This window comes from Theropithecus gelada, chromosome 18, assembly GCF_003255815.1.
Source record: "Theropithecus gelada isolate Dixy chromosome 18, Tgel_1.0, whole genome shotgun sequence".
Taxonomy (NCBI): Eukaryota; Metazoa; Chordata; class Mammalia; order Primates; family Cercopithecidae; genus Theropithecus; species Theropithecus gelada.
The window spans coordinates 29,104,214-29,130,567 of record NC_037686.1 but is presented as its reverse complement, the minus strand read 5'-3'; the positions used below and the strand labels follow the sequence as shown (position 1 = coordinate 29,130,567).

General features: G+C 36.5%; 1 protein-coding gene across 4 annotated transcripts in view; it reads right to left on the bottom strand.

Moving 5' to 3' along the window:
- Nucleotides 1-26,354, bottom strand: part of KIAA1328 (KIAA1328 ortholog) — a 399,895-nt gene that overhangs the window by 77,274 nt on the left and 296,267 nt on the right. For all 4 annotated transcript variants that reach the window (XM_025365278.1, XM_025365279.1, XM_025365280.1 and 1 more), the window contains one exon: nucleotides 3,426-3,607. In XM_025365278.1, coding sequence (XP_025221063.1) covers nucleotides 3,426-3,607 — 182 coding nt within the window. The remainder of the gene's footprint in view (nucleotides 1-3,425; nucleotides 3,608-26,354) is intronic.

Genomic DNA, 26,354 nt, shown 5'->3' with positions numbered 1-26,354 from the left:
ATCATGATGGTAATAATTAAAGAAACATGAGAAATGCTCCTTAGAGGCAAGATAGAAATGATTTCTGTACTTTGGACACTCCAATTGTTCATTTCTTTAAGCACGTCACCTACTTTAATCCACCTGGGGTTATGAAGAGTACTCACATCATTTTAAGCACAGGCTCACTTACAGGAACAACTAGGAGCTTCTGAGATTATTCTTTACTTCAGCTGAGTCTAGAATAATCATCGTCCAGTGGGGAAAAAAAAGTGTTTGGGAGTTACTAGGGGATCTCAACCAGTGGCAGCTGCTATATAAAATCAAATAACCTAAGAAAACCCCAAAGGCAAAATGAAGGGCACAATGTATACCATCAGGTAAATCCAAATTATCCTAGGTTCAGCCTCTGCCAACATTTTAAGGGAATTTAAGAGTTTCACGAAGGAGGAACAAAAAGGAGGAAGGGAGCGGCCAAAGTCAGGTTTTACAGCCTGACTTAGGAAGGGGCAGTGCCAAGCTCAGAGGTTTAACATTTCAGTTCTGGAAATTGCACGCTCAGTGGCTTCACAGCCTCTGCTAGCCCATCACCATAACAAGAAAAAATGCCCTCAGCTTTGAGGGTTCTGATAAAAGGGAATATTGATGATTGCTCAGGAAAGGGAGGTTCTAGGCAAGCTGGTGGAAAATGTTTTGAGGCTGCAAGGGAGGAAAAAAGAGGAATGAAGATCAGGTGTTTCCAGATTTATGCCTTTTAAAAGTTCTTTATTCAAGTTTAGATTTTCCCAAGTATTATCTCCCTGTTTGACATTGCTCAATAAAAGCAACTAAAACTGATGAACAAGTTTATATACCTTAAGTGTAATTTTGACAATACTGTACATATCTTTGCTATCATAAGGTTGTTTCTTGAGACAATAGTCTGGTTTTTTTTTTTTTTCCCCCACATGTTTAGCATCATAAAGCTGGCAGAATGGTGAGGAGGATAGGAGAGGTAAGGGAGTAAGAGACTGGTAATAAAGATTAATGGTCCTGTAGTAAATGTCCTATGTAGTACTTAATGAGTAAAGAATAACAGCAAAAGAAACAAAAGATATAAGACAGAAGAAAAGTGTATTAAAAAATTCAGACACACTAAAGAGGGTAAAGCAATTAAGAAGGTGCTAAACCAAGCAGTGTAACTTAGGTGATTAGTGCCAGGTCATCGGCCTTATGATAAACAGGGTTTCCAAGTCTACTGTGCATCCATGGAAAGTTTATATCTCCCATTTGGTTGGGTGCCACAGCAAATGCCAATGCAATAACTTTGCCCTGTACTATAATCTGCATACACTAGCTGTGCAATGGGCAGAATGGCTCAAAGGGGGGCAACTTTAGCCTCTTTAATGGTCATGTAGATCATAATTTTGCTAACAGCTCCATATTACAATAAAAGAAAAGGAAAATACAAGATGGTCTTCTTCATGAGTAGAAAAGAGTCAGTAGTTTCTGTGAATGCCTTAAAATAAAAACTCTTAAAAAGATGAAAAAGTTTCTATTCTTTTTTTTTTTTTTTTTTTACTGCAACACTACAACCTTCCCCCACCCCCACAAAAAAAAAGGGGGAAAAAACCTAATGGAAGAAAAAATAAAACCATGAGTGAAAACTGTTCCTAAAAACTTTGCAGAATTGTAACAGCTTTCTCTTGGTTAAATTGATTGGTATAGCAACATTATAAAATGACTATTAGGATTCATTGTGCACAACAGAAAGTGCTGAAATGTCAGCAGACTATACAGCAAAAAGTAATGGGTTCTGAACCCCTGTTAGTCAAAAATGATTTTGTTTCAAATTAGAAATTGATTTTTTTTGGACACAAGCCCTTTTCAGGCTTCTTCTGGCTTCTGTAGCTAGGCCCAGGAGAGATTAACCTCCACCACAGCAAGGGCTGGCCTGATGATATCTTTCTCAAAGTGCCTTTTCAATTGCTGCTTTCTACTGTTGCTGTGGTCTTAACCAATAACACAAGTTATTTGTTCTTTTGCTATTACACTATATTTTTTCTCATTTTGCCATTTTATCTTAGTGCTGCCACACAACACAAATTTGAAGACAAGTTAACCGAAGACTATGTTAAGCTTTGCAGTGTAACCACCACACCAGTTGCGACTAGTTCTTCACTCTCCAAAGTGCAATGACTAAGAGCAGAGGAAGCTGAGGTAAGGGTTTTCCATTTCTGAAAGTAAAGATTCTACCTCATAAAGTTTCTTCAATTTAAGTTTTATTTTTGGAAGCAATGTCCAAAAGGAAACTTCTAAGTTGTTCTAAAGCAATGGAAGTCTACAAAACCTTTCTTTGCCTTATGTCAAACAAAACGTACTTTTGCTTTTATTTCAAATTGTGGATAGTCCTCCCTCCCAAAATTTGAATGAATTATCATCTCTCAATTATGTGGAATAGGATTAAACAATTTCTAGATTAATCATAATCAAACCAAAAAAGCATGACAGAGCTAGTAGCAGATGAAAAAAGGCAGGGAGATACACAACTGCAAGATCTCACAAAGCACTGCCCAATTTTCAAATAAATAAATGTAAGAGTGGCTACAGAGATTATGAAAAGTAGGTTGCATGACACCAGAGGTAGAAAGGTCCTGGCCCAGTAGAAAAACAGGTAAATAAGAAGGAAATCAGGATTAATGGTTGTGAGAAGGGAAAAAAGACACCTAGGAAAGAAGTGTGAGCAGGAGAGGGCTCAGACGTCTTTTTGGGCCTTTGTTTCCTGTACATCTTTTCTGTACAATAAAGCTCAGATTTGCTCCATTCTTTTCCAAAGTCGATCCTGTAAGGATGCCAGGATAGATTAAGCCAAAAGCCTCTCCTGGAACTGGGAAACAAATAAATTTGCTTCACTCAACATTTAACATAGTTATTTATAATTGATTTCTTTAAAATCTACCACATATAACAGGAAGTATTACTGACATTTAAAAAGACTGCTAGGCAAAATATGCTTTACACTTGTGAGATTTTGCTTTAGTCACAATATGGGGAGTTGTCCATGACCTCTCTTCCACCCTCCCCATGATTCCAGTCAATTGAGGATTAACTGTAGTTGTTAGGGTTTATTTTTCCAGGAGAGATTTATGTTCAGTATCTTACCCTCTTTACTCACTTGGAACATTATTTTAGTCTATGACCATACTTACTGCTGACTAATTCTTAACAGTTATTGCTTGCAAAAAGAGGGGCAAGTTGGATACAGTTTTTCATTCCAGTGTTCTAAAAAAAACGCAGATACAATTCACTAATCTAGTAAATGTGTTACCTGTGGCCTTGCAGGCACACTTCAGTGCGTAAACATTTGACTTTTGCTCAGCATTGTAGGAAATCATCTGAAATTCACTGGCTAGCAACTACCTTCACCTACCAGCTTCTCATTTTGCCACTACAGTTGTTAAACTTACCTCTTTGGGGTCTATACGTATCTTTCTTTTGACATGACCACTGGGTATCATCTTTCATATGCGAATGAAACCCAACTGTCTTCTTCTCCTTCCTATTCTCTCCACTGTTTGGGGTTTCTTGGTACTTTTTAACGGATGATGATGTTCCAAGCAGCCAGCCATCGCAGTTTGACTTTAATAAACTGAAAGAACAACGATGAATGAACTGTTGAAGGCACAGAAGGGGACATAGAGCATACAGATATTTAAATTCAATATGGGTTTAAATGCAATTCATTAAGAACTTTCTTTATCTTACTTTTTATTGAGGTGTAATTTAAGTAATTTACTCAACATCTATTTTGTGTCCTGTCACAACAATTTTGGAAAAGAAATGGTCTTTATTTTCAAAAAGCTCACACTGGGATTTGGGGAAATAAGATTCAAACTGATGAAACAGCTAATAAAGTCGCAGAGTATGACTAAGAACCAGGCTATCTATAGAAATAAAAAGTATGCTAAAACAAGACTTGCATATCTAAGATGTTTTCCAAGTACTAAAAATGAATACTAGGGATTAAAATATCACCAATGTGCCTCACACAAATGCATTTGTGTTTCTAATTTTCAATTGTTATCAGTATTTATTATGTACCCAGAGTATGTAAGAAGTAGTGTAACAGTGCATGTAGAAGAACTAGACTCCATACTTACATAATTTCATTGAAAGGTCAACAAGACAAATATAGAATAGGCATTTTAATGAAAATGAACACATGTACATATTTTCTTCTCTATTAAACTGTGTTCCCACCATTAGCACATTTCCTCTTATAATATTTTCTTATTTTAGGGAGAAATATTCTAATGATGTGTTATCTCTCATTGTTCCCTCTTCATGTTTGTTCACAACAAACTCATGACACTTTGGTTTTGTCTTCCCCATGCCCATAAATAATGTGAAAATTAAAGAAAAAGACTTGGAAACGCATAGAGGCAGCTACTGAAAACACAAGATTCTAAAATTAAAATGTTTAAACTCCCCAGAAGCAGAGGGAATCTCTAGACAAGAATAAGCTGAATGGAGTGTTGCCAGGTCTATCACTTATTCCAGGTGGCCTTTGACCAGTATTCAAATCACATAATCTTCTATAAATGTCTCTGGTTTATACTGATCAGAATTTTTAGCAGTGTTTGCTTGTATCATAATTTATTAATAAAAACCAAGAAAGTAAATGGTTTTATGTTCAGAATTATATAAAGAAAATAAAATCATTAGTTATATGGCTTAATAAAGTAGGCACAAGGAAATGTACAAGTGATACTCTCTCCTTTTTTTTTAAAATCAGAACACAGAGGTCATTTTCCTCTGCAGACCAACCAGAAGATGTGTAACTTTGGGTTATACAAATTGCACTCATGGAACAGGAAAATACGGAAAATAAAAGTACCTTATTGTGAATGTTATATAAATTTATGTCAACCCAGAGGCCCCAAACCCAGGCAAATCCAATGACTACATCTCTGCTTGTTCTTGTAGAAAAATTAATGTGACCCCAACCATTGGCTTCCCCAAAATTGATTCATTCTCAGCTCAGTCGAACTCCCAATACTGACTGCCTTCTGCTTCTTTACAGCATTTTCACAGAAGCTTTTCTGTACCTTTATTCAAAATTCCATCTTGGTAATCCTCCATCTCAACTGGGAACTTGGCTTCTAATTTCCCTAAAATAAAGATGACTACATGAAAAATTTCCTCCTTCATTTGTATTTATTTCCATATTCACCCATCTACTATTCCTCTCCTAATGTCTCAAAAAAATTTACCTTTTATTTGCACTCTTGATACCATCTTGACCCATCCCCTCTGTGACTATAGCCTGTCAATCATCTCTTTTTCTTATAACTTACAAACTCCTCCTCTAAACTGGATTCTTTCCTAGGGCTACAAACAAGAGCAGATCTTCCATTAATACTCAGTGTCAGTGAGCATGTGGGGACAAGAGCACTTTAATACCTATTGCAGGAACTGCAAATGGATATCACCTTTTTGTGAGTGACTTGTTAACACAAAATGAAAATGCATCTCTCCTTCAACAGTTCTACTTTTATCCCACACTTGAGGCCAGGAATTTGAGATTGGACTGGGCATCACAGCAAGACCCCATCATTAAAGAAAAAAAAATGTTTTAAATTAGCCAGGCATGGTGGCATGTGCCTATAGTTCCAGTTACTTGGGAAGCTGAGGCAGCAGGACAGCTTGAGCACAGGAGTTTGAGCTTACAGTGAGCTATGATCATGTCACTGCACTCCAGTCTGGGAGACAGAGTGAGACTCTGTCTCAGAAAAAAAAAAAAAAGAAAAAAAAAAGGAATTTCTCCTACAGAATTACATGAACAACAGCATGAGAATATTTGTTCAAGGATAATCACTGGAGAATTATTTGTAATAGTGAAAAATTGAAAGCAAATATCATTTAATAAGAGAATGAATAAATAAATTATGGTACATATTCATCATAAAGAACACTATTCAGCCATTAAAAAGAATGAGGTAATTCTTTTTTTTTTTTTTGTTTTTTTTTGAGATGGAATCTCACTCTGTTGCCCATGCTCGAGTGCGGTGGCACGATGTTGGCTCACCACAACCTCCGCCCCCCCAGGTCAAGCAATTCTCCTGCCTCAGCCTCCTGAGTAGCTGGGACTACAGGCGCACACTATCATGTCCGGCTAATTTTTGTATTTTTAGTAGAGATGGGGTTTCACTATTTTGGCCAGGCTGGTCTTGAACTCCTGACCTTGTGATCTACCCGCTCGGCCTCCCAAAGTGCTGGGATTACAGGTGTGAGCCACCACGCCTGGCCCAGCCCTGGTTCCTGTTCTTAAAGAGATGTTAGTGGGGCAGATATATGTGGAAACAGAATTTTTAATACCATATGCCAAATGCAGTAATTCAGGAATATACTGGATGTTATGAGAGCGCAAGGGCTAGGCACCTAACTTTATTTGCATAACAGAAGGAGATTCCTGAAATATTCAAACTTAACCTTGGAAGATAAGGAAAAATGTAAGAATGTTCTAGGTAAAAGAAAACAGTATTAGCAAATATACCAACATATGAAACTTCAGCTCATATTTTGGGAAAGTTAAATAGCTGGGTATTGTTACAGCATTAAATTTTCGGTGTGTGATAGGGAGGAATGGAGATGAAGCAGGTGAGACAGTGCAGGTCAGATAATGAAAGGTTGTGTTTTCCATACTGAGGGGCTTGAACGCTATCTTGTGGCCAAGGTGGAGTCACTAAAAGGCTCTCAGGAGAAAAATGACATGATCCAACCTGAATTTATGAAAAATTACTCTGGCACCATTTAGAGAATGGGCTGCAGGAAACTGAATGAGGCGGAAGGCTGCTGAAATAGCTCTGGTGAGAGATGAAGGTTTCCAATAGAGAAGCGGTGGTAGGAACAGAAAGACATCGTTTAAGAAATATTTAGGATTTAAAAGGACAGAACTTGATGTAAAAGAGAGGGAGAGAAAAGTCAAGAACGACTGGCAGAATTTTGGGTTGATAAGCAATACAGAGGAAGATTGGGGAAGGGTGGGAAAAATTAAGTGCAGCTTGAGGTGCTTATGGAACATCTGAGAAGATATTTCAAGAAAGTAATTTGATCAGTTACTCCATGGCTTTTTGCTATTGGCTGAGTGAGTTTAGAGGTGGTAGGGTTGAGGGAGACAGAGTTGAGAAAGAATATGCTTCAATTTCAATTTCCTTGGTGTAGGAGGAGATACAGTCATTCTTGTGAGTAAAGTGGGTATTGAAAAGACAGGTGAAGGTTTGGAGTATGTATTGAGGGAATTTGAAATAGAAATGAAAAGAAAAAGATTTTCCTGAAATGTTGAGGCCCTAACAGAAATAGAAATCATCCATTTGTAGCAGGGCTCAGGTACAGAGATTAAAAAGCAGAGAAAACGGTGTGAGAGCTCGAACGAGGGTTAGGATTTCACTGGGACAATGCAGCTGACTGGGGATCAAGGGAAATAAATATACTAAAGTAGTTTAGGTCAACCATTCGGTCCAGGAAGAAAGTGAGGCAACAGGGACTGAAAGACTGGCAGAAAAATGAGGGGAAATAAATAATTTAGCTATCCCTTTAAGGTAAAGCAAAAATAAAATAGCAACAACACCATAAACATAAAAACCCTTGGTATGGTATATGTGAGAAACATGAGAACATAAGCTAAAAAGGAAGAGGCTGGGATGACAGACTCAATGATTTTTCTGATGAAGCCATAGTGGGTGATAGCAAACTCTGGGTGTGGCCATGGATGATGCTGGAGTGAACTGAAGAAGGCAAAAATTCTTTAGCTATGGCAATGGAGAGATCAACCATATGCATATTGGGATCTCACAGAATGATGGTAGGAGTTATGGGGGAGAAAGTGACTTTAAGTGGGATGTCAAGGTCCTAGTGAGACAATGATGGAAAACAAACGATGGAAAAGGATGGACTGCTGCAGTCAAACTAGACATATATTTAGATTCACATAAATAAAGAGATTTGCAAGAAAAATGCTGGCACTCCTCTCTCTGTTGTTTATCAAATGTGACAGAAAGAATGGCCTCTATTAGAAATGGTGCTCTCAGAAAAGATGCTGATTTTAGGCAGTGATTCACAGCTTGGCAATACATTTAAATAATCTAGAGAATTTTTAATAAGAGTGATGGACAGAGTCCCACCCACTTGTCAAAACTGAATTAATCAGTCTAGGGTGGGACCTGGATATTGTTTGCTTTCCTCTCTCACTCGCCTTTCCTTTAAAAAAGCTCTATAGGTGATTCTAATGTCCAGATAGGATTGAAAATTACTGAGTTATTGTGAAGAGTGGGAGAAAACATTCTTTTAGAAAAAGGCAGGATGAAAAGAGTGCATTTCCTATGAAACAGGGGTTCTCTAAGGCACCAGCAGGAAATCCTTGGGGGACACCAGGAGGGAAAGGGGTGTTAGTGACGTGAGGAAAATTAGGGGAGGAAAGGTAGACATTTAAGGGAATGAGAGTATAAGAGAAAAAACAGCACATGAAATACTCAAATTTTGGCATGAGTTTTTTTTTTTTTCCCCCCAGAAAAAGAACAAGTCCTTGATTTAGAAGACCATAAAATCTAGGTTGAAGAAACAGATAGATACCTATTAATTCCTCTGTTCATTTCCAATGGCCTGATTCAGGTGCTGGCCATATCATACCTAAATAATTGCTATATTGTCCAGTTTCAGAACCAGCCCTGGAACCAGCCATTTCTTTGAAAAAGTCTGGTACCTTGTATTGGGGGAAAAAAAAAAAAAGCTATTAGATTGCCACAGCTTCCAAGTCCTTGCTGTGGATATGGAAAGAGAATACATGTCTGTACCTATATAGTAATTGCTATATATAGGTATCTCTATATTGAAAAACATGAGTTTATACAGAGTTTATACTAATATCTTCAAAATTCCAACTCTAAACCAACAGGGTTCATTTTAGCTTCTTCTCTTTTCATAGAAATATCCCTTCTCCAACAATGAAAAAAACTAGCCATTTTCCATAATATAATTGAAGCGGCATCATTCATCTGGGGTAATACCCGAGATTTGTTGCCCCAAATCAAGGAAATCAAGTGCAGACGCACAAGGAGTAAGTTTAAGAATGGGGGTTTAATACGTGAGAGAAAGAGAAAAGCTCCTTCTCCTGCAGAGAGAGAGGGGCTCCTGAGTGGTTTTTCTGGTTCTGTGGTTAAAGGCATGGGGTTTTATAGACAAGCCTGAGGAGGTGGTGTGTGACTTACATAGGGCCCAAAAGATTGGTCGGACCAAGTGTGCCATTTTCACAGTGCATGAAGAAGGTGGCCACCTCACCCTAATTTTTTATTATGGAGATAGGTTCTCTACCTTGCCAGCAGCATGTTGCCTGTTCCTTTATGGTACATGTGGTTGACAAAGAAAAGGGAAGATGGAGCCTCCATGTTGAACATGCCTGGCCTCCAGGTAACCTTTTCCTATTGGCACAGCTGCCAGCATTCACCCATGCAAGCTTCCAGCTTGGTTATCTATGTCTGCAGCTCGATTTTTCAGGCTGCTCTTTGTTAGAAAAGAAATGATCCGGGGGCTGCTTTTTGTTAAAAGGGAAGCCTTACTGAGGACTCTCTTACCCTCTCTAACTGCTTAAATAATTTCCTTTTAGCCCCTGTACCATAATTACTTACTTAATACTTTTGTATTAAAATAATATTCTGTCACTACAGCTATTCATCCTTTACCAGCCTACTCCTCTCACACCACATGCTTCTGGGCTGCTTCTGCCAGTGCGCCTCTGTATGGACACTGTGGACACTGCAGGAGACAAAATGTGCTACCCAACAAAATGAAGGATTGTTGGGCTCAGGACAATTAAGAAAAAGCAAACACAGGAAAGCTCTCTGCCCTCCCTTTAACTTGCCTAAAAGCTGAACACAGATTTACAGAGACAAAAGGTACCTGCTTGCCTTCTACTAGGGAGAACAAAGGTTAAACACTGAAGGAAACTAGATCCTCATCATCTGGAGATGACACCAGGGAATCTACATGAACAGGCTTTACCAACTAGCCTTCATCTGTCATTTAGTTTCCTTGACTCAATTTGCTACCTTTAGGAACTTAAAGTCCTTTACCTTTGTCTCGTTAGTTTTCTAAAATTTTACTGTTCCTTGTTGAAGATGCTATAAAAGCTGAAATGAAAACTACCTCTTTGGTAACTATTCATTTTCAGAGTTTCTTCCATGTACATATGAAACACACATGCTAATAAATGTATGCTTGTTTTTCTCTTGTTAATCTTTTTTTTTTTTTTTTTTTACATAGGTTCATTCCAACTAAGAACCTGAGAGGGTTGAAGAAAAAATTATTCTTCCCCTACAACCCATTCCCTACCCAGCCATGACTGGGCTACTCCTAAGGAAGCTCTCCTCATCCCTCTGGGTAACAAGACCCCATGCAAGGTCAAATTCCACATGGATACCTCCTTTTCATTCTGCTCAAGCTCCACCACACAACACCAGTGCAGTTCCCATAGGGAAGCCCTCCTCACCGTGCACAAGTTCTGATACTCTATGCCCAGCTGTCCCCTTCTATGGATGCCCTTCTCATACCACTCACGTTCTAATGCCTCAAGATCAAATTATTTTTTGGCTAGGATGTGAGGTAGCAATCAAGGTTCATTTCTTCTCCATATTTATATCCAATATTTCTAGCATTACTTGTTTAAAAAACTTTCCTTTTTCTACTGAATTGCTTGGCACCACTGTCAAAAAACAGTTGAGCATATGAGTGTGTGGGTCTGTTTCTGGACTCCATTCTTTTCCATCAATCTATTTATGTATCTTAAGGTGAATACCAACCTGTATTTATTACATAACTTTAATTTACATACCTAAAATTAGGTAGCATAAGTCCTTCAATGTAGTCTTCTAGAATAACTTAAAGACTGTCACTGCTATTCTAGTTCTTTCACATTTCCATATAAATTTCAGAATAAGTTTGCCAATTTCTATAAAACAGTATGTTGGTATTTTGACTGAAATTGCATTGAATCTAAGATTCAGTTTGGAAAAAAATTTTGATATTTATAACAATACCAACTGGTCAAATTCAAGAGCATATCTTTCTTTCCATTTAGTTTTCTTAAATTTGTCTCAGCAGTATTTTGTGGTTATCATGTAGAGATATTTTGCTTCTTTTGCTAAATTTATTCTTAATTATTTGATGGTTTTGATGCTACTATAAATGCTTTCTTTTATTTTCTATGCTAATTACTGTTATTATATAGAAATACATTTTATTTTTATACATTGAATTTGTATTCTGTGATTGTGTTACATTCACTTAATTCTAGTACTTGTCTCTGTAGCTTCCTTAGTATTTTTCCATGTATACAATCATGTTATCTGAGAATAAAGACGGTTTTGCTTACTTCTTCCCAATATTTTTCCAATATTTTTCATGCCTGATCACACTAGAATCTCCCATACAATGTTGAATAAAAGTGAACAAGAGTGGACATCTTTAACTTGTTCCTAAAGGTGTTTATTATTAAAGAGATGTATCTCTGTTGACACTATCATTTTTCTAGCTTGATGAGAGGTCTTTTTTTTCTTCCTGTAATGAATAGGCACTGGATGAGTTATGTCAAATGCTTTTTCTGCATCTGTTTGAGATGAAGTTTTTCTTTAATTTTTAAAATGGATTAACATCTTTTTTATTGTGCTAATATAGCAAATTACATTGATTGATTTTCAAATGTTAAGCTGACTTTGCATTCCTGGGATAAAGCCTATTGAGTCAAGCTGTATTATGCTTTTTACATATTCCTGAACTTAAATTGCTGACATTTTGTTAAGGATTTTTTTGTGGGTTTTTTTTTCCCCCCGCATTTATGTCCATGAATTTATGTCCATGGGGAAGATTGGCCTGTCATTTTCTTTTCTTCTAATGGCTTTACAAGGTTCAGACCTCACAAAAGAAGTTGAGAAAAGTTCCTTCTTCTTATAGTCCAAGTGGTTCTCAAGTGTGGTAGGAGGAGAGAATGTTGCCACACAGAAGGCATATGGTAATGTCTGCAGAGGTGTTTGATTGTCACAACTCGGGGCTGCTATTGGCATCTAATAGGCAGAGGCCAGGGATGCTGCTTAACATCCTACAATGCACAGGACAGCCTCTCACAATAAATAATTATCTGGCTGAAATATCAATAGTATCAAGGCTGAGACACCCTGTTCTAGTCTCTGAAATAATCTGTGTAAGACTGACATTATTTCTTCAATAGATACTAGGTAGAATTTGCAAGTGAAGTTTTGATAGGTGTATAGTTTACTTATGGGAAAGTTCTTAACTAGAAATTAAATTTCTTTAACAGATATAGGGTTATTCAAATTTTCTACTTTTTTGTACCAATCTTGGTATATTATTGACTTAAAGGAATTTATATCGTTTAAGTTGTCAAAAGTGCTTGCAAAAAATTGTTCACAACATTCCTTCAATACTTAAAAATATAATTAAAACATATAGTGATATATCCTTTTTAGGTCCTGATATTGGTAATCTTTTTTCTTTCATAGCAGGTTGATCATCTTGAAAAGGATTATTAATTTTATTTACAGTTTCAAAGAATCAACTTTTAGTGTTGTTGATTTCCTATTTGGTTTTCTTTTTCATTGCACGACTTACCAAAGAGTAGCTGCTACAAGGCTGAAAGCAGAATAGAAATACAGTCACAAACTCTATAATGATATTTCAGTCAACAACTGACCAAATATATGACAGTAGTCCCACAAGATAATAATATCAACTTTTTACTATACCTTTTCTATATTCAGGTACACAAATACTTACCATAGTGTTACAACTGTCTAGAGTATTCAGTACAGTAATATGCTCTAATTAGATCCCATTTGTCAATTTTTGTTTCTGTTGCAATTTAATTGCTCTTGGGGATTTCGTTATGAAATCTTTGCCTGTGCCTATGTCCTGAATGGTACTGCCTAGATTTTCTTCTAGGGTTTTTATAGTTTTAGGTTTTACATTTAAGTTTTTATCCATCTTGAGTTAATTTTTGTATAAGGTGTAAGGAAGGGGTTAAGTTTCAATTTTCTACATAAGGCTAGCCAGTTCTCCCAGCACCACTTATTAAATAGGGAATCCTTTTCCCAATGCTTGTTTTTGTCAGGTTTGTCGAAGATCAGATAGTTGTAGATGTGTGGTCTTATTTCTCTGTCCTCTATTCTGTTCCATTGGTCCATGTGTCTGTCTTTGTACCAGTACCATGCTGTTTTAGTTACTGTAGCCTTGAAGTGCAGTAGTGTGGTACCTCCAGCTTTGTCCTTTTTGCTTAGGATTGTCTTGGCTAGATGAGCTCTTTCTGGCTCCATTTGAATTTTAAAGTAGCTTCTTCTAATTCTGTGAAGAATGTCAGTGGTAGTTTAATGGGAATAGCACTGAATCTATAAATTACTTTGGGCAGTATGGCCATTTTCACAATATTGATTCTATCAGAGCTTCTGCACAGCAAAATAAACTATCATCAGAGTGAACAGGCAACCTACATAGTGGGGTAAAATTTTTGCAATCTATCCATCTGACAAAGGTCTAATATCCAGAATTCACAAGGAACTTAAACAAATTTACAAGAAAGAAACAACCCCATTAAAAAGTGGGCAAAGGACATAAATAGACACTTCTTAAAAGAAGACATTCATGCAGCCAACAAACATATAAAAACAAACTCAACATCACTGATCATTAGATAAATGCAAATCAAAACCACAGTGAGATAGCATCTCATGCCGGTCAGAATGGCTACTATTAAAGTCAAGAAACAACAGATGCTGGCAAGGTTGCAGAGAAATAGGAATGCTTTTACACTGCTGGTGAGAATGTAAATTGGTTCTAACATTGTGGAAGAAAATGTGGCAATTCCTCAAGGTTCTAGAACCATTTGATCCAGCAATCCCATTACTGGGTATATACCCAAAGGAATACAAATCATTGTATTACAAAGATACACGCATGCGTATGTTCACCGCAGCACTATTCACAATAGCAAAGGCATGGAATCAACCTAGATGCCCATCAATGATAGACTGGAAAAAGAAAATGTGGTACATATACACCATGGAATATTATGCAGCCATAAAAAGGAACAAGATCATTTTCTTTCAGGGACATGAATGGAGCTGGAAGCCATTATCCTCAGCAAAACAATGCAGGAACAGAAAGCCAAATACCGCATGTTCTCACTTATAAGTGGGTGCTGAACAATGAGAACACATGGACACAGGGAGGGAAATAACACACCGCGGGGCCTGTTGGGACGTGTGGTTGGGGGAGGGAGAGCATTAGAAAAGATAGCTAATACATGCTGGGCTTAATATCTATGCGATGGGTTGATAGGTGCCGCAAACCACCATGGCACACATTTACCTATGTAACAAGCTTGCACATCTACCCTGGAACTTAAAATAAAAATAAAAATGTAAAGAAAAAAAATGCCCTACAAGTTTGTAGCCTAGGAGCAATAGGCTACACTATATAGCCTAGGTCTATAGTAGGCTAGGTTTGTGTATGTATACTCTATGATGTCTGCACAATGATTATTAACACATTTCTTAGAACATACACCTATCACTGACACATAACTATATAGAAATGCTACAAATTGGACAATACTATGAGAAATTTAAGTTCTGACACAGAATGGAGGGATATCTTAATGTCCTAGACTTCAGCTAAGAATAGTAGAAAGCTCACATACTAGAAGAAGGCTTATCACAAACTTCTCTAACAAAGACCAAAATCAAGCTTCAATGAAATATACAAAGAAAGAGTTTGGAGAGTGAGTCCTACCAATATAGAGGGGCTTGGAAAACACCCCAGGCTTTCTGGAGATCTGCCCTCACAAAGCATAAAACCAAACCTATATTAGTTCAAAGATGACTAACTGGTAGCTACATTGCAGATGAGGGCAAAAATCAACACTCTTCAGAAAATGATCCTAAAACCCCTATCTGTAAATGTTTCATCCATAATATTCAGGACAAAATACAAAATTACCAGACATAAAAAGAAACAAAATGTTAACCACAGTCAAGGAAAAAAAATCAATAATTTAAAATCAACGAAAAGATGGCCCACATGTTGAACCTGGCAGGTAAGAACTTTATTTAAATTAACGATTATAAATATGTTACTGGACACGGTCTTTGTCTGTTTTGTGTTGCTATAAAGGAATGCCTGAGACTCAGTAATTCTTAAAGTAAAAAGGTTTATTTGGCCCACAATTCTGAGGGCTGGAAAGTTTAAGATTGGGCATCCACACCTGATGAGTGCCTCAGTCTGTTTCCATTAATGGCAGAAGGCATAGGGGAACTGTACTGTGCAGAGAGTACATGGTGAGAGAGGGGGAAAGAGAGGAGTGAGATGTCAGCTCTTCTGAACAACAAGCTTTCATGGGAATTAACAGAGTAAGAACTTACTCACTCCTGAGGGAGTTAATCTACTCATTAAGGTTCTACTCCTATGACACAAACACCTTCCATTAGGTCCCATCTCCAAAACTGGGGATCAGATTTCAACATGAGATTTGGAGGAGACAAACATCCAAACCATAGCAGACATAAAGAAAAACATGGTTTTAATGAGTGAACGGCCAGGCAATTTCAACAGAGATACCAAGTCTAAAAAAGAACCAGATGGATATTCTAGGACTAAAAATTACATTGATTGAAATAAAAATTTAAAACGAAGATAGAAGAACAAAGGGAAAATAAATTATATGACCGAATCAATAGAAATGACCCAATCTGAAGAATAAAATGAGGAAAAGATTGAAGAAAAATGATTAAAGTCTCAGGTGTCTTAGAAACAATATTAAGCTGTCTAATAAATACAACTGGAGTACCAGAAAGAGAAGAGATGGAGAATGGAATAGAAAAAAAATACCTGAAGAAATATATCTTAAAAAAAACAATGGCAGAATTTTCCACAAATTTGATGAAAAACTCTGACCTACAGATCGTAGTCAAACTGTTGAAAACCAAAATAAAAATAAAAAGAGAGTCTTGGTGACAACCAGAGAAAAACATCAATTACATAGAGAAGAATGATGATCAAGGACAGTCAATATGTCTTTAGAACAATTATGGCTGGGTGGTATGGACATTGGTATCTTTAAAGCTCTGAAAAGAAACAAATAAACCTGTCAAACGAAATTCTACATCTCATGAAAAGATCTCTCTAAAATGAAGGAGAAATACCATTTTCCAAGGAAGAAAATCAGGGAAAAGTTGTTGCCAACAGACCTGTGTTATGAGAAATAATAAAATGTTTTTCATGTTGAAACCTGAATCTATGCAAAGAAATGAAGAGCATCAGAAATAGTGTATGTGTAAATATAAAAGGCTATATTTTCCTAGTCTTCTCTTAATTTCTTTAAAAGAAATATAAATGTTTAAAGCAAAAACAGTATCGCTGGGATTCCTAAAGTATTAAGATCTAATGTATATGACAATAATGTCACAAAGAATGGGGAAGTAAACATATGTTAGCAATAAAAAATGCCTTACATTCTACATAATATTGCACAGCATTAACACTATGTAGACTGTAGTAAGTTAGGGAAACATATTGCCATCTCTACAGAAATCACCAAAGAAAACGCAAAGCCATACAGCTAATAAGATAATAGAGGAATTATCCTGAAGGAGCTAAAAACAGAACTACCATTCGACCCAGCAATCCCATTACTGTGTATATACCCAGAGGAATATGAATCATTCTACCATAAAGACACATGCATGCCAATATTCACTGCAGCACTATTCAAAATAGCAAAGATATGGAATCAACCTAAATGCCCATCAATGGATTAAAAAAATGTGGTACATATACACCACAGAATACTACATAGCCATAAAAAGAAGAAGATCATGTCTTTTGAGGGAACATGGATGGAGCTGGAGGTCATTATCCTTAGCAACCTAATGCAGGAACAGAAAACCAAATACTGCATGTTCTCACTTATAAGTGGGAGCTAAATGATGAGAACACATGGACACAAAGAGGGGAACAATAGACACCGAGGCCTACTTGAGGGTGGAGGATGGCAGGAGGTAGAGGAGAAGAAAAAGTAACCATTGGGTACCAGGCTGAGTACCCGGGTGATAAAATAATCTGTAAAACAAACCCCCATGATACAAGTTTATCTATATAACAAACCTGCACACGTATCCCTGAATGACAAAGTTTAAAAACTGAAAAAATAAAAGTATTATCCTCCCCTTTCCTCAAAAAAAGGAGCAGAAAAGGAGAAACAGCAACAAACAAACAAAAAAAGATAAACTAATAAATTGGGAGTGGGGGAAGCAAAATGGTAGATCTAAGTTCAACAGTATCAATAATTAAGTTAAATTTAAATGAATTAAGCATTCAAATGTCAGACTAGAGAAAAATGCAGAACAAAATCATATGTTGTTTACAAGAGTTAACACTTTAAAAATAAAATAACAAATAGGTTAACATAAAAGGATGAAAAGAGATAGGCCATGAAAACAGTACACATGAAAGGCTGGAATTATATAATATCAAATAAATTAAATGTTAAGCAAGAATATTACCAGAGACAAAGAGAAATACTTCATCATGATAAAATGGGCAAATAATAAGATAGACATAATAATCATAAATACATATGCATCTAGAACAATGCTTCAAAATACATATCGTGAAACTGATAAATCTGAAGGAAAAAGTAGAGAAATTAAAATATTTGGATATTTTAACATTTCTTTTTTTTATCAGTTCATAGTACCAAAAAATAAACCCCCGGAATTCAGCAGGCTAAAGCAGCAGTGAACAATACTATTAATCGATTGATCGAAGTGACATGTACAGAACAATACACTCGACAGCAGACTTACACATTTTTATAAGTGCATATGGAATACTGACCAAGATAGATCATACCTTGGGTTATAAAATAAAGTTCAATACATTTCTAAAGAATAAAAGCTTATAGAATATGTAATCTGACCACAATCGAGTTAAACTAAAAATAAAAAAACATCTAGAAAAATCTTTCTAGTATTTGGAAATTATTTAACATACTTTTCTTTTTTCTTTCTTTATTTTTTGTGAGACTGATTCTCACTCTGTTGCCCAGGTAGGAATGCAGTGGTGCGTTTATGGTTCACTGCAACCTCCACTTCCTTGGCTCAAGGGATCCTCCTACCTCAGTCTGCTGAGCAGCTAGGAATATAGGCATGTACCATCATGCCTGGCTACTTTTTATATTTTTTGTAGAGATGGGTTTTCACCATGTTGCCCAGACTGGTCTCAAACTCCTGGGCTCAAGTCATCTACTGGCCTCAGCCTCTGAAAATGTTGAGATTACAGGTGTGAGCCACCACAACCGGCCTATTAAACACATTTCTACATAATCCATAGGTAAAGCAAAATCACAGGATAAACTACTAAATATTTTTTAACGAATGACAAAAAAAATAACATATTAAAATTTGAGGGATAAAGAAGCAGTTCTGGCTGGGTATGGTGGATCATGCCTGTAATCCCCACACTTTGGGAGGTGGAGGCAGGAGGATCACTTCAAACCAGGAGTTCAAGACCAGTCTGGGCAACATGGTGAAACCCCATCTCTACAGAAAAATACAAAAATTAGCTGGGTGTGGTAGTGTGTGCCTGTAGTCCCAGCTACTCAGGAGGCTGAGGTGGAAGGACCACCTGAGTCAGGGGAGGTAGAGATCCAAGATTGTACCTCTGAACTCCATTCTGGGTGACAGACTTAGACTCTGTCTCAACAACAACAAAAGAAGCAGTGCTTAGAGGAAAAACAATTTCAGTGCTGGTATTAGAAAAGAAGCTTAAAATCAGTGATGTAATATTCTATCGTCTGAAGCAAGAAAAGGAAGAGCAAACCAGATATAAGGTAAGGAGAAGGAAGGAAACAGTAAAGAGTAGAAATCCATAAAATTGACAAATAAAAACACAAAAGAAACATAAAATTGGCCTCTTGAAAAGATTAATAAAATTGGTAAACCCCTGTACCAAGATAAACTAAGAAAAGGAGAAAACTCAAGTTAGGAATCAGAGATGGTATCACTATAGAGCCTACAGACAGTAAAAGGACATTAAGGTTATATCATGAACAACTTTATGCCAATATATTTAATGAAATGAATACACACATCTCTTAAAAAATACAACTTGTCAAAACCAACTCAAGAAGAAAGAGAAAATATGAGTAGCTTCATATCTGTTACAGAAATTGAATTCATAATCAAAGATGTTCTCACAAAGAAAACTGCCCAGATAGATTCATTGGTAATGTTTATCACATATAAGGAAGAAATACTGCCAATCTTACATAAACTTTCGGTATATAGAAGAGGAGGAAATACTTTGCAACATATTTTGTTACTGTGTAATACCCAAGATATTATGATAAAATAATACAAAATGGTACCATATCATGGCCAAGTTAGTATTTTTTTCAAAATATAACATTGATTTAACATTCAAAAATAAATCCAAGTAAGTGATACTACTGAAAGAAAAAAGGAGCAAAACCACATGATTATATCAATAAATGCAGAAAAAGCATTTGACAAAGTTATGATTAAAAACTCTCAGTAAACTAGGAATAAAAGGAAACTTACTTCAATTTTATAGAGGACATCTACCGAAAACCTGTATTTAACATTTTACTTATGGGTTAATTACTGAAAATCTTTCCCCTAAGATTGGGAACAATATAAGGATGTCTTCTTTAACACTTCCATATTGTTTTGAAAGTCTTACACAATAAAATAAGGCAAAAAAAAAAAAAAAAAAAAGAGAGAAACAAAAGGCATAAAGCTTGGAAAGACATGAATAAAGCTGTTATTATTCACAGGCAATGTGATTGTGAATTTCAATATCCTAAGGAATCTACAAAAACAAAACAAAAACATAAATACTGGTAGAATACGTCCATTTAACAAACTGCAATATATAAAGTAAGTCTTCAAAATAGTCTTTATATATCATTAAATTCCACAAAAAATGTGTAAGACTGGTACACTGGAAACTATATGGCATTGCTGAATTAAATTTAAAAATATCTAAGTAGGCCAGGCATGGTGGCTCACACCTGTAATTCCAGCACTTTGGGAAGCCAGGACAGGCAGATCACTTGAGGCCAGGAGTTCGAGACCAGCCTGACCAACATGGTGAAATCCCATTGCTACTAAAAATACAAAAATTGGCCAACTGTGGTGGCACATGCCTGTAATCCCAGCTAGTGCAGAGGCTGAGGCACGAGAATTGCTTAAGCCTGGGAGGCGGAGGTTGCGGTGAGCCAAGATCACGCCATTGCATTCCAGCCTGGGGGACACAGCAAGACTCTGTCTTTAAAGAAAAAATCAAAGTACACCCAGAAATAAACTATTTTCATGGAATGGAAAACTCAATATTTTTTAGGATGTCAGTTCTCCCCAAATTGATTGAATCATAATTCAATTTCCTTAATAGAAATTGATAAACTAAATCTAAAATGTAAAGAACCTAGAATAGAAAAAAATTTTTTAATAAAAAAAGTAAGGCTTGAAGGTTTACTATACCTAATTTCAAGATTTACTATAAAGCTCAGGTAACCCAGAGTGTGTGGCATTGACATAAGAATGGACATACATATCAATGAAAGAGAAGTCCATAAATCTGTGTATGTGGGGTGGGTGTGTGTGTCTCTGTGTGTGTGTGTGTGTGTGTGTGTGTACACATTCAACTGACTTTTGAAAACTTTGGGAGGCTGAGGCGGGTGGATCACCTGAGGTCAGGAGTTCAAGACCAGCCTGGCCGACCTAGTGAAACCCCGTCTCTACTAAAAATACAAAAATTAGCCAGGTGTGGTGGTGTGTGCTTGTAATCCCAGCTACTCAAGAGGCTGAGGCAAGAGAATTGCTTGAACCTGGGAGGCGGAGGATGCAGTAAGCCGAGATCACGCCACTGCACTCCAGCTTGGGCGATAGAGCGAGACTGCATCCCCCAAAAAAACAAAAACAAAAACAAAAAAGAAAAAGAATGAACCTTAAATGTAAAAGTTAAAACTATATAACTTCGATAGCAAAACACAAGAGAAAATCTTTCTAACTTTCATCAATATTAAAAATTCCTGCTCTTCAAAAACACCATTAAAGAAACAAGAAGTTAAGTCACATACTGGGAGAAAATATTCACAATATATCTGTGAAGACTTTGCATCCAAAATATTAAAAGAACTCTATGTTCAATAATTGAGTTGTTTATCCAATTAAAACTGGTTAAAAGATTTGGACAAATATTTCACAAAAAGTTATATGAATGGGCAATAAACATCATCAGGAGAACTGCACACTGAAACCACAATGAGATGCTATTTCATATCCATTAAAATGTTTAAAATTAAAGTGATAATACCAAGCCTTGGCAACGACATAGAGCAACTGGAATTCTGCTGCTTTGCTGAGACAATTGTTATATAGCTTTGGAAAACAGTTTGGCAGTTTCATGTACAGTTGAAAATAAACTTACAATATGATACAGTAATTTCACTCCTAGATACTTACTTAAGAGAAAGAAAACGTGTCCACTAAAGACATGTACACAAATGTTCACAGCAGCTCAGTTGTTTTTTGTTTTGCCAAAATGTGAAAACAATCCATATGTCAATCAACAGATGCACTGATAAACAAGTTGAAATATACAATGAATTACTTCTAAGGAATAAAAAAATAATGGACTACTGAAACATGCAGCAATTTGGCTATATCTCCAAAACATTATGGTGAGTAAAAGAAAGCAGACTTATGCATATTGTATGATTCTATTTATATGAAGATTTAGAACACGCAAAAATATTTGAAGTGATATATATCAGATTATTGGTTGCATGGGTTAGGGACCTTTGGAGGGAAACTCATCAAAAAGTGGTATAAGGTGCTTTGTGGGGTGATGAATACTTTCTGTCATAATTGGGGTTTGGTGTTAAATACACAAGTATATTCCTTTGTTAAAACACATTAAGCTTGATATGTGCATTTCAGTGAATGTAAGTTATATTTAAATAAAATTGATTAACAATAAAGTTGAAGACAAATGCAGAAAAACTTTCACCAAAGAACTTTTAAATATACTGAGATGTATCAAAATTAAGAACTATGTAAGTTATTTCTCAAACTAAAAGCACCCAGATAACACACTGAAGAAACATTCACTGACCATGTACTTTGAACCATTCACTGTGCTAGGCACCACAAAGTCAAAACCTAATTGTCAGATGATCAGTGTTTCTTATCAGTTCACACAGTCTAGATAAAATGCATACAATGAATTATTGTTAATAGAACATCATTCCCTGATATGGATGGAATTATTAGAAATAGTTTTCTGTCATTCTTATTTAGCATCTGATGGAGCTGTTAAAAGTGATGAAAAAATAATCAAAATCAAGATAGTGGAAGAAAGCTTAAATCCTTAGCATTTAGGCTTGCTACACTGTAAGTCACCCTTAAGTTCCTAAGATTTTACTGAACTCTATTTCCATATTTTAATATTATAAAATACGAAATGAGCATCTTTGAGTAGCCCTGATTTAGGGTCGGGAAAGGAAAAACATTCTCAGTTCTTGAAGTTTAATGAAATTCTGGTAATTCAGAGCACTTTGAACTTTTCTTGCTATTTTGCCCAAATCTTATATCGCGATAGTCTGTCTGAGCTTGAATGGCAAATTTTAAATGTCATTCAGCACCAACTGAATACCACATGTATTTGCATTTCTTAAAAAGTAGAAAAAACCTCAACCTTTTGTTTTATTGAATTAAAATGCCATGGAAATGCTGTTGTAGTCTTGGGGGAGACTGAAATACTTTTACAAAGAAGAATAGCTGTCATTTATTAAGACAAAGAACAATTCCTTGATAGGATGCCTTCTGACAAAAAGCAGATTGGTATTCTCATCATAGAAAAGGCATTATAAAAAAAAAAATCTAGCCTAGACCTCTGAGACTTGAATAATTTAAAGCTGCATTTGGTGCAATTTGAATTTTTCTTTAGGGAGGCAAAGTTAAATACCTTTAATTTGTTCTAATTATTTCAAATTTGCAAGTTAATTATGGCTGATCATTAAATAACAAAAAGGACTATCATCTCCATAGAGTTTTACCTCCTACCCTCTGCATTACTTAAGCTAGATTTTAGTATGCATGAATTAACTTTCTAAATAATCACACAGTTTGACTAAATGGCTCAGTAAAATGAGCTCTGATCCTCCGAATAAGCATTAATGGACATTAGAAATGCTACTGGGACTCATGTTACTTACATTATAAGTATTTTTAATGGGGCCTTATTTACTAATCTTTATGTACTGTTCAAGTTAGAACACCATATAGATACATTATTCTGCTTTACTGGAGGAAAAAGTCTTATCTTTGAGACAATAAAATCAAATGTCCATTTAACACCAACTAAATTCACGTTAAAATTAATGCAGGGATGAGACGATGGGATTTAACTTGTTTTAGCTAGCTGCTCATCTCAATAAATCAATCTAGCAAAAATCGCCTGCTTGGTCTGTAAATGAAATATTACAGGTCTACTGATGTTCTAAGTGACTCAAGCAGCAAAGGCAGGTCAAATAATAACCATAAACTAGCATTTAAATTCCACGTGCTATTTGAAAGGAAGAATTCCTGATTTCTGATGTACTACTTTCTAGTTACCATTTCTGTGCATACTTGGCTGCCAATGAATACAAGCCAGATGTCACATACCATACTGCTTAGAATTCGTCTTAAAGGCAATTTTCCTAAACATCCCAACTAAATCTTCGTATTTCTCAGCAATGGACCTGTGAATGAACAAAAATTTTGAGACCACAGTGTTTAAAGAACAACATTTCGGCCGGGCGCGGTACCTCACGCCTGTAATCTCAGCACTTTGGGAGGCCCAGGCGGGCGGATCAGGAGGTCACGAGATCGAGACCATCCTGGCTAACAAGGTGAAACCCAGTCTCTACTAAAAATACAAAAAAAAAAAAAAAAAAAAAAAAAAAAGCCGGGCGTGGTGGCAGGTGCCTGTAGTTTCAGCTACTCCGGAGGCTGAGGCAGAAGAATGGCACGAACATGGGAGGCGGAGCTTGCAGTGAGCTGAGATCGCGCCACTGCACTCCAGCCTGGGGGACACAGCAAGACTCCGTCTCAAAAAAAAAAAAAAGAACAAAATTTCATACATGAAATATTCCATGTACTGTCAAATCTTTCTGCCTTGCCACTCCAAAATTATCAATATAAATTTTATTTCCATATATCCAATTATATCTGAGAGACTACTACGTGTCAGTTCTGTATTCAAGCATGGAGGTACGCAAAGGAGTAAGTGACTACCTTTGGATATTTACAGGTAAAAAGGGTGAAAGCCTGTAATCCCAGCACTTTGGGAGGCCGAGACGGGCGGATCACGAGGTCAGGAGATCCAGACCATCCTGGCTAACACGGTGAAATCCCGTCTCTACTAACAAAATACAAAAAACTAGCCAGGCGTTGTGGCGGGCGCGTGTAGTCCCAGCTACTTGGGAGGCTGAGGCAGGAGAATGGCATAAACCCGGGAGGCGGAGCTTGCAGTGAGCTGAGATCCAGCCACTGCACTCTAGCCTGGGGGACACAGCGAGACTCCGTCTTGGAAAAAAAAAAAAAGGGGGGGGGAAATAGGCAACTAAACAATGAATACATAATGTGGCAGGTGTTACGATGGCAGTATGCAAAGTGCTACATGAAGCAGGTAACAAAAACAGGAAGCTTGCAAGAAGAGGAGAATGGGGGCGGGGTCATGAAGGGAGTGAGGTACGAAAAGTCAGTAAAAAGGAATAATTTACTAGTATTTACTATGCAAAGGCACTGGCATGGTCCCTGGCTTCAAAAGATATGACCATCATAGTGATTACTTTACTTATGCCAAGTCTCTTAGGTGTACTGGCTGGAATAATGGTCTCTGGACAATAATAGATAGAAAGATGTAACTTAGAAGTGTGGTGCAGGAAAGAGAAAAGTCTGACCCCAAGGAGCACTTAGGGCAGCAGAGTGGTCAAGAACATTAGCTTTGGTGTCAGACAGAACTGGATATTCTACAGCTATTTCTAAGTTCTGATAGATGTAATTTCATAATCAAGTTACTTAACCTCTCTGGGCCTCATTTCTTCATTTATAAAACAATGTATTAATCGTATGTAACTCATAGGGTTGTTGTGAGGATTAAATGAATTAATAATAAGATATATAAAAGAATGCTCAACACATATACACTACCTAAATGCTGGCTTCTATTATTATCATTATTTATGTTACTATTAAATGAGGAAACATTTAGAAGGCTTAGAGCAATATCTAGTATATATAAGGTGTTCAATAAGTTACTATAGACTAGCTGAAGAGATAGATGTTATAATTGCTGATAATTATAGAGAAAAAGTAGGTCATGGGGGGGGTAGAGATAATTGGATTGGATCTGGAGATGTTGAATTTGAGGGATGTGTAAATCACTTGGGCTAGTTATATTATCATACAGTTATAAGGACAGGTTTGGACCTCAGGAGGGAAAAGCTGGAACCCGAGATAAAGATTGTAGAGTTATTGGCATAGAGATATGATCTAGTTGTGGGAATGAATTAAGTTTCCCACAGAGAAAGAGGTCTATTGAGAAGGGGAAAGAGGATGAAACTGTCAATATTTAAACAGTATGCAGAGGCAAAGGAAGCAAAATCCGACAGAGAAATAATCTCCAATAGGGAGATAAGCAGAGAAAGAAAGAATAGTGTCAAGAAAACATGGGAACCAGAGAGATATCAGAAAGGTTAGCTATGTCACCTGCTATTGAGAAGTCAGGTAAGATGAGGATTAAAAAGTAAAAAAGATTTGAGAATTCAGAGGATACTAGTGACCATGGAAGCATGGTTTTAGTTGAGTGATATAGTACACCAGGAATAAATAGAAGGTGAAGAAACAGAAAATACAACTTATGCTCTCAAGAAATACGGAAAAAAGAAAAACATAGCTCAATAGCAAGGCAAAAATGAGTTTTTTTGTTGTTTTAAGGAGAAGGATCCTTGAGCAAGCTTATAGGCGAAAAGAAGGAATGAAAGTGGAGAGGAAGGGCCTGAAGATATAAGAGGTACTGATGCAGGAGACATTTGGATTTGAGATCTCTGGAGACCTCTAAGCAGTATTCCCTGATGGGCCCATTAAAATATGAACTCCAGAGAAAGACTGGTGCTTCACACAAAGATGTGATCTTGCTATATAATTAGAGATTAGAGCAGATCTCATTTTGATTGAAGGAACACTTCATACTAGAAGGTGTTACTA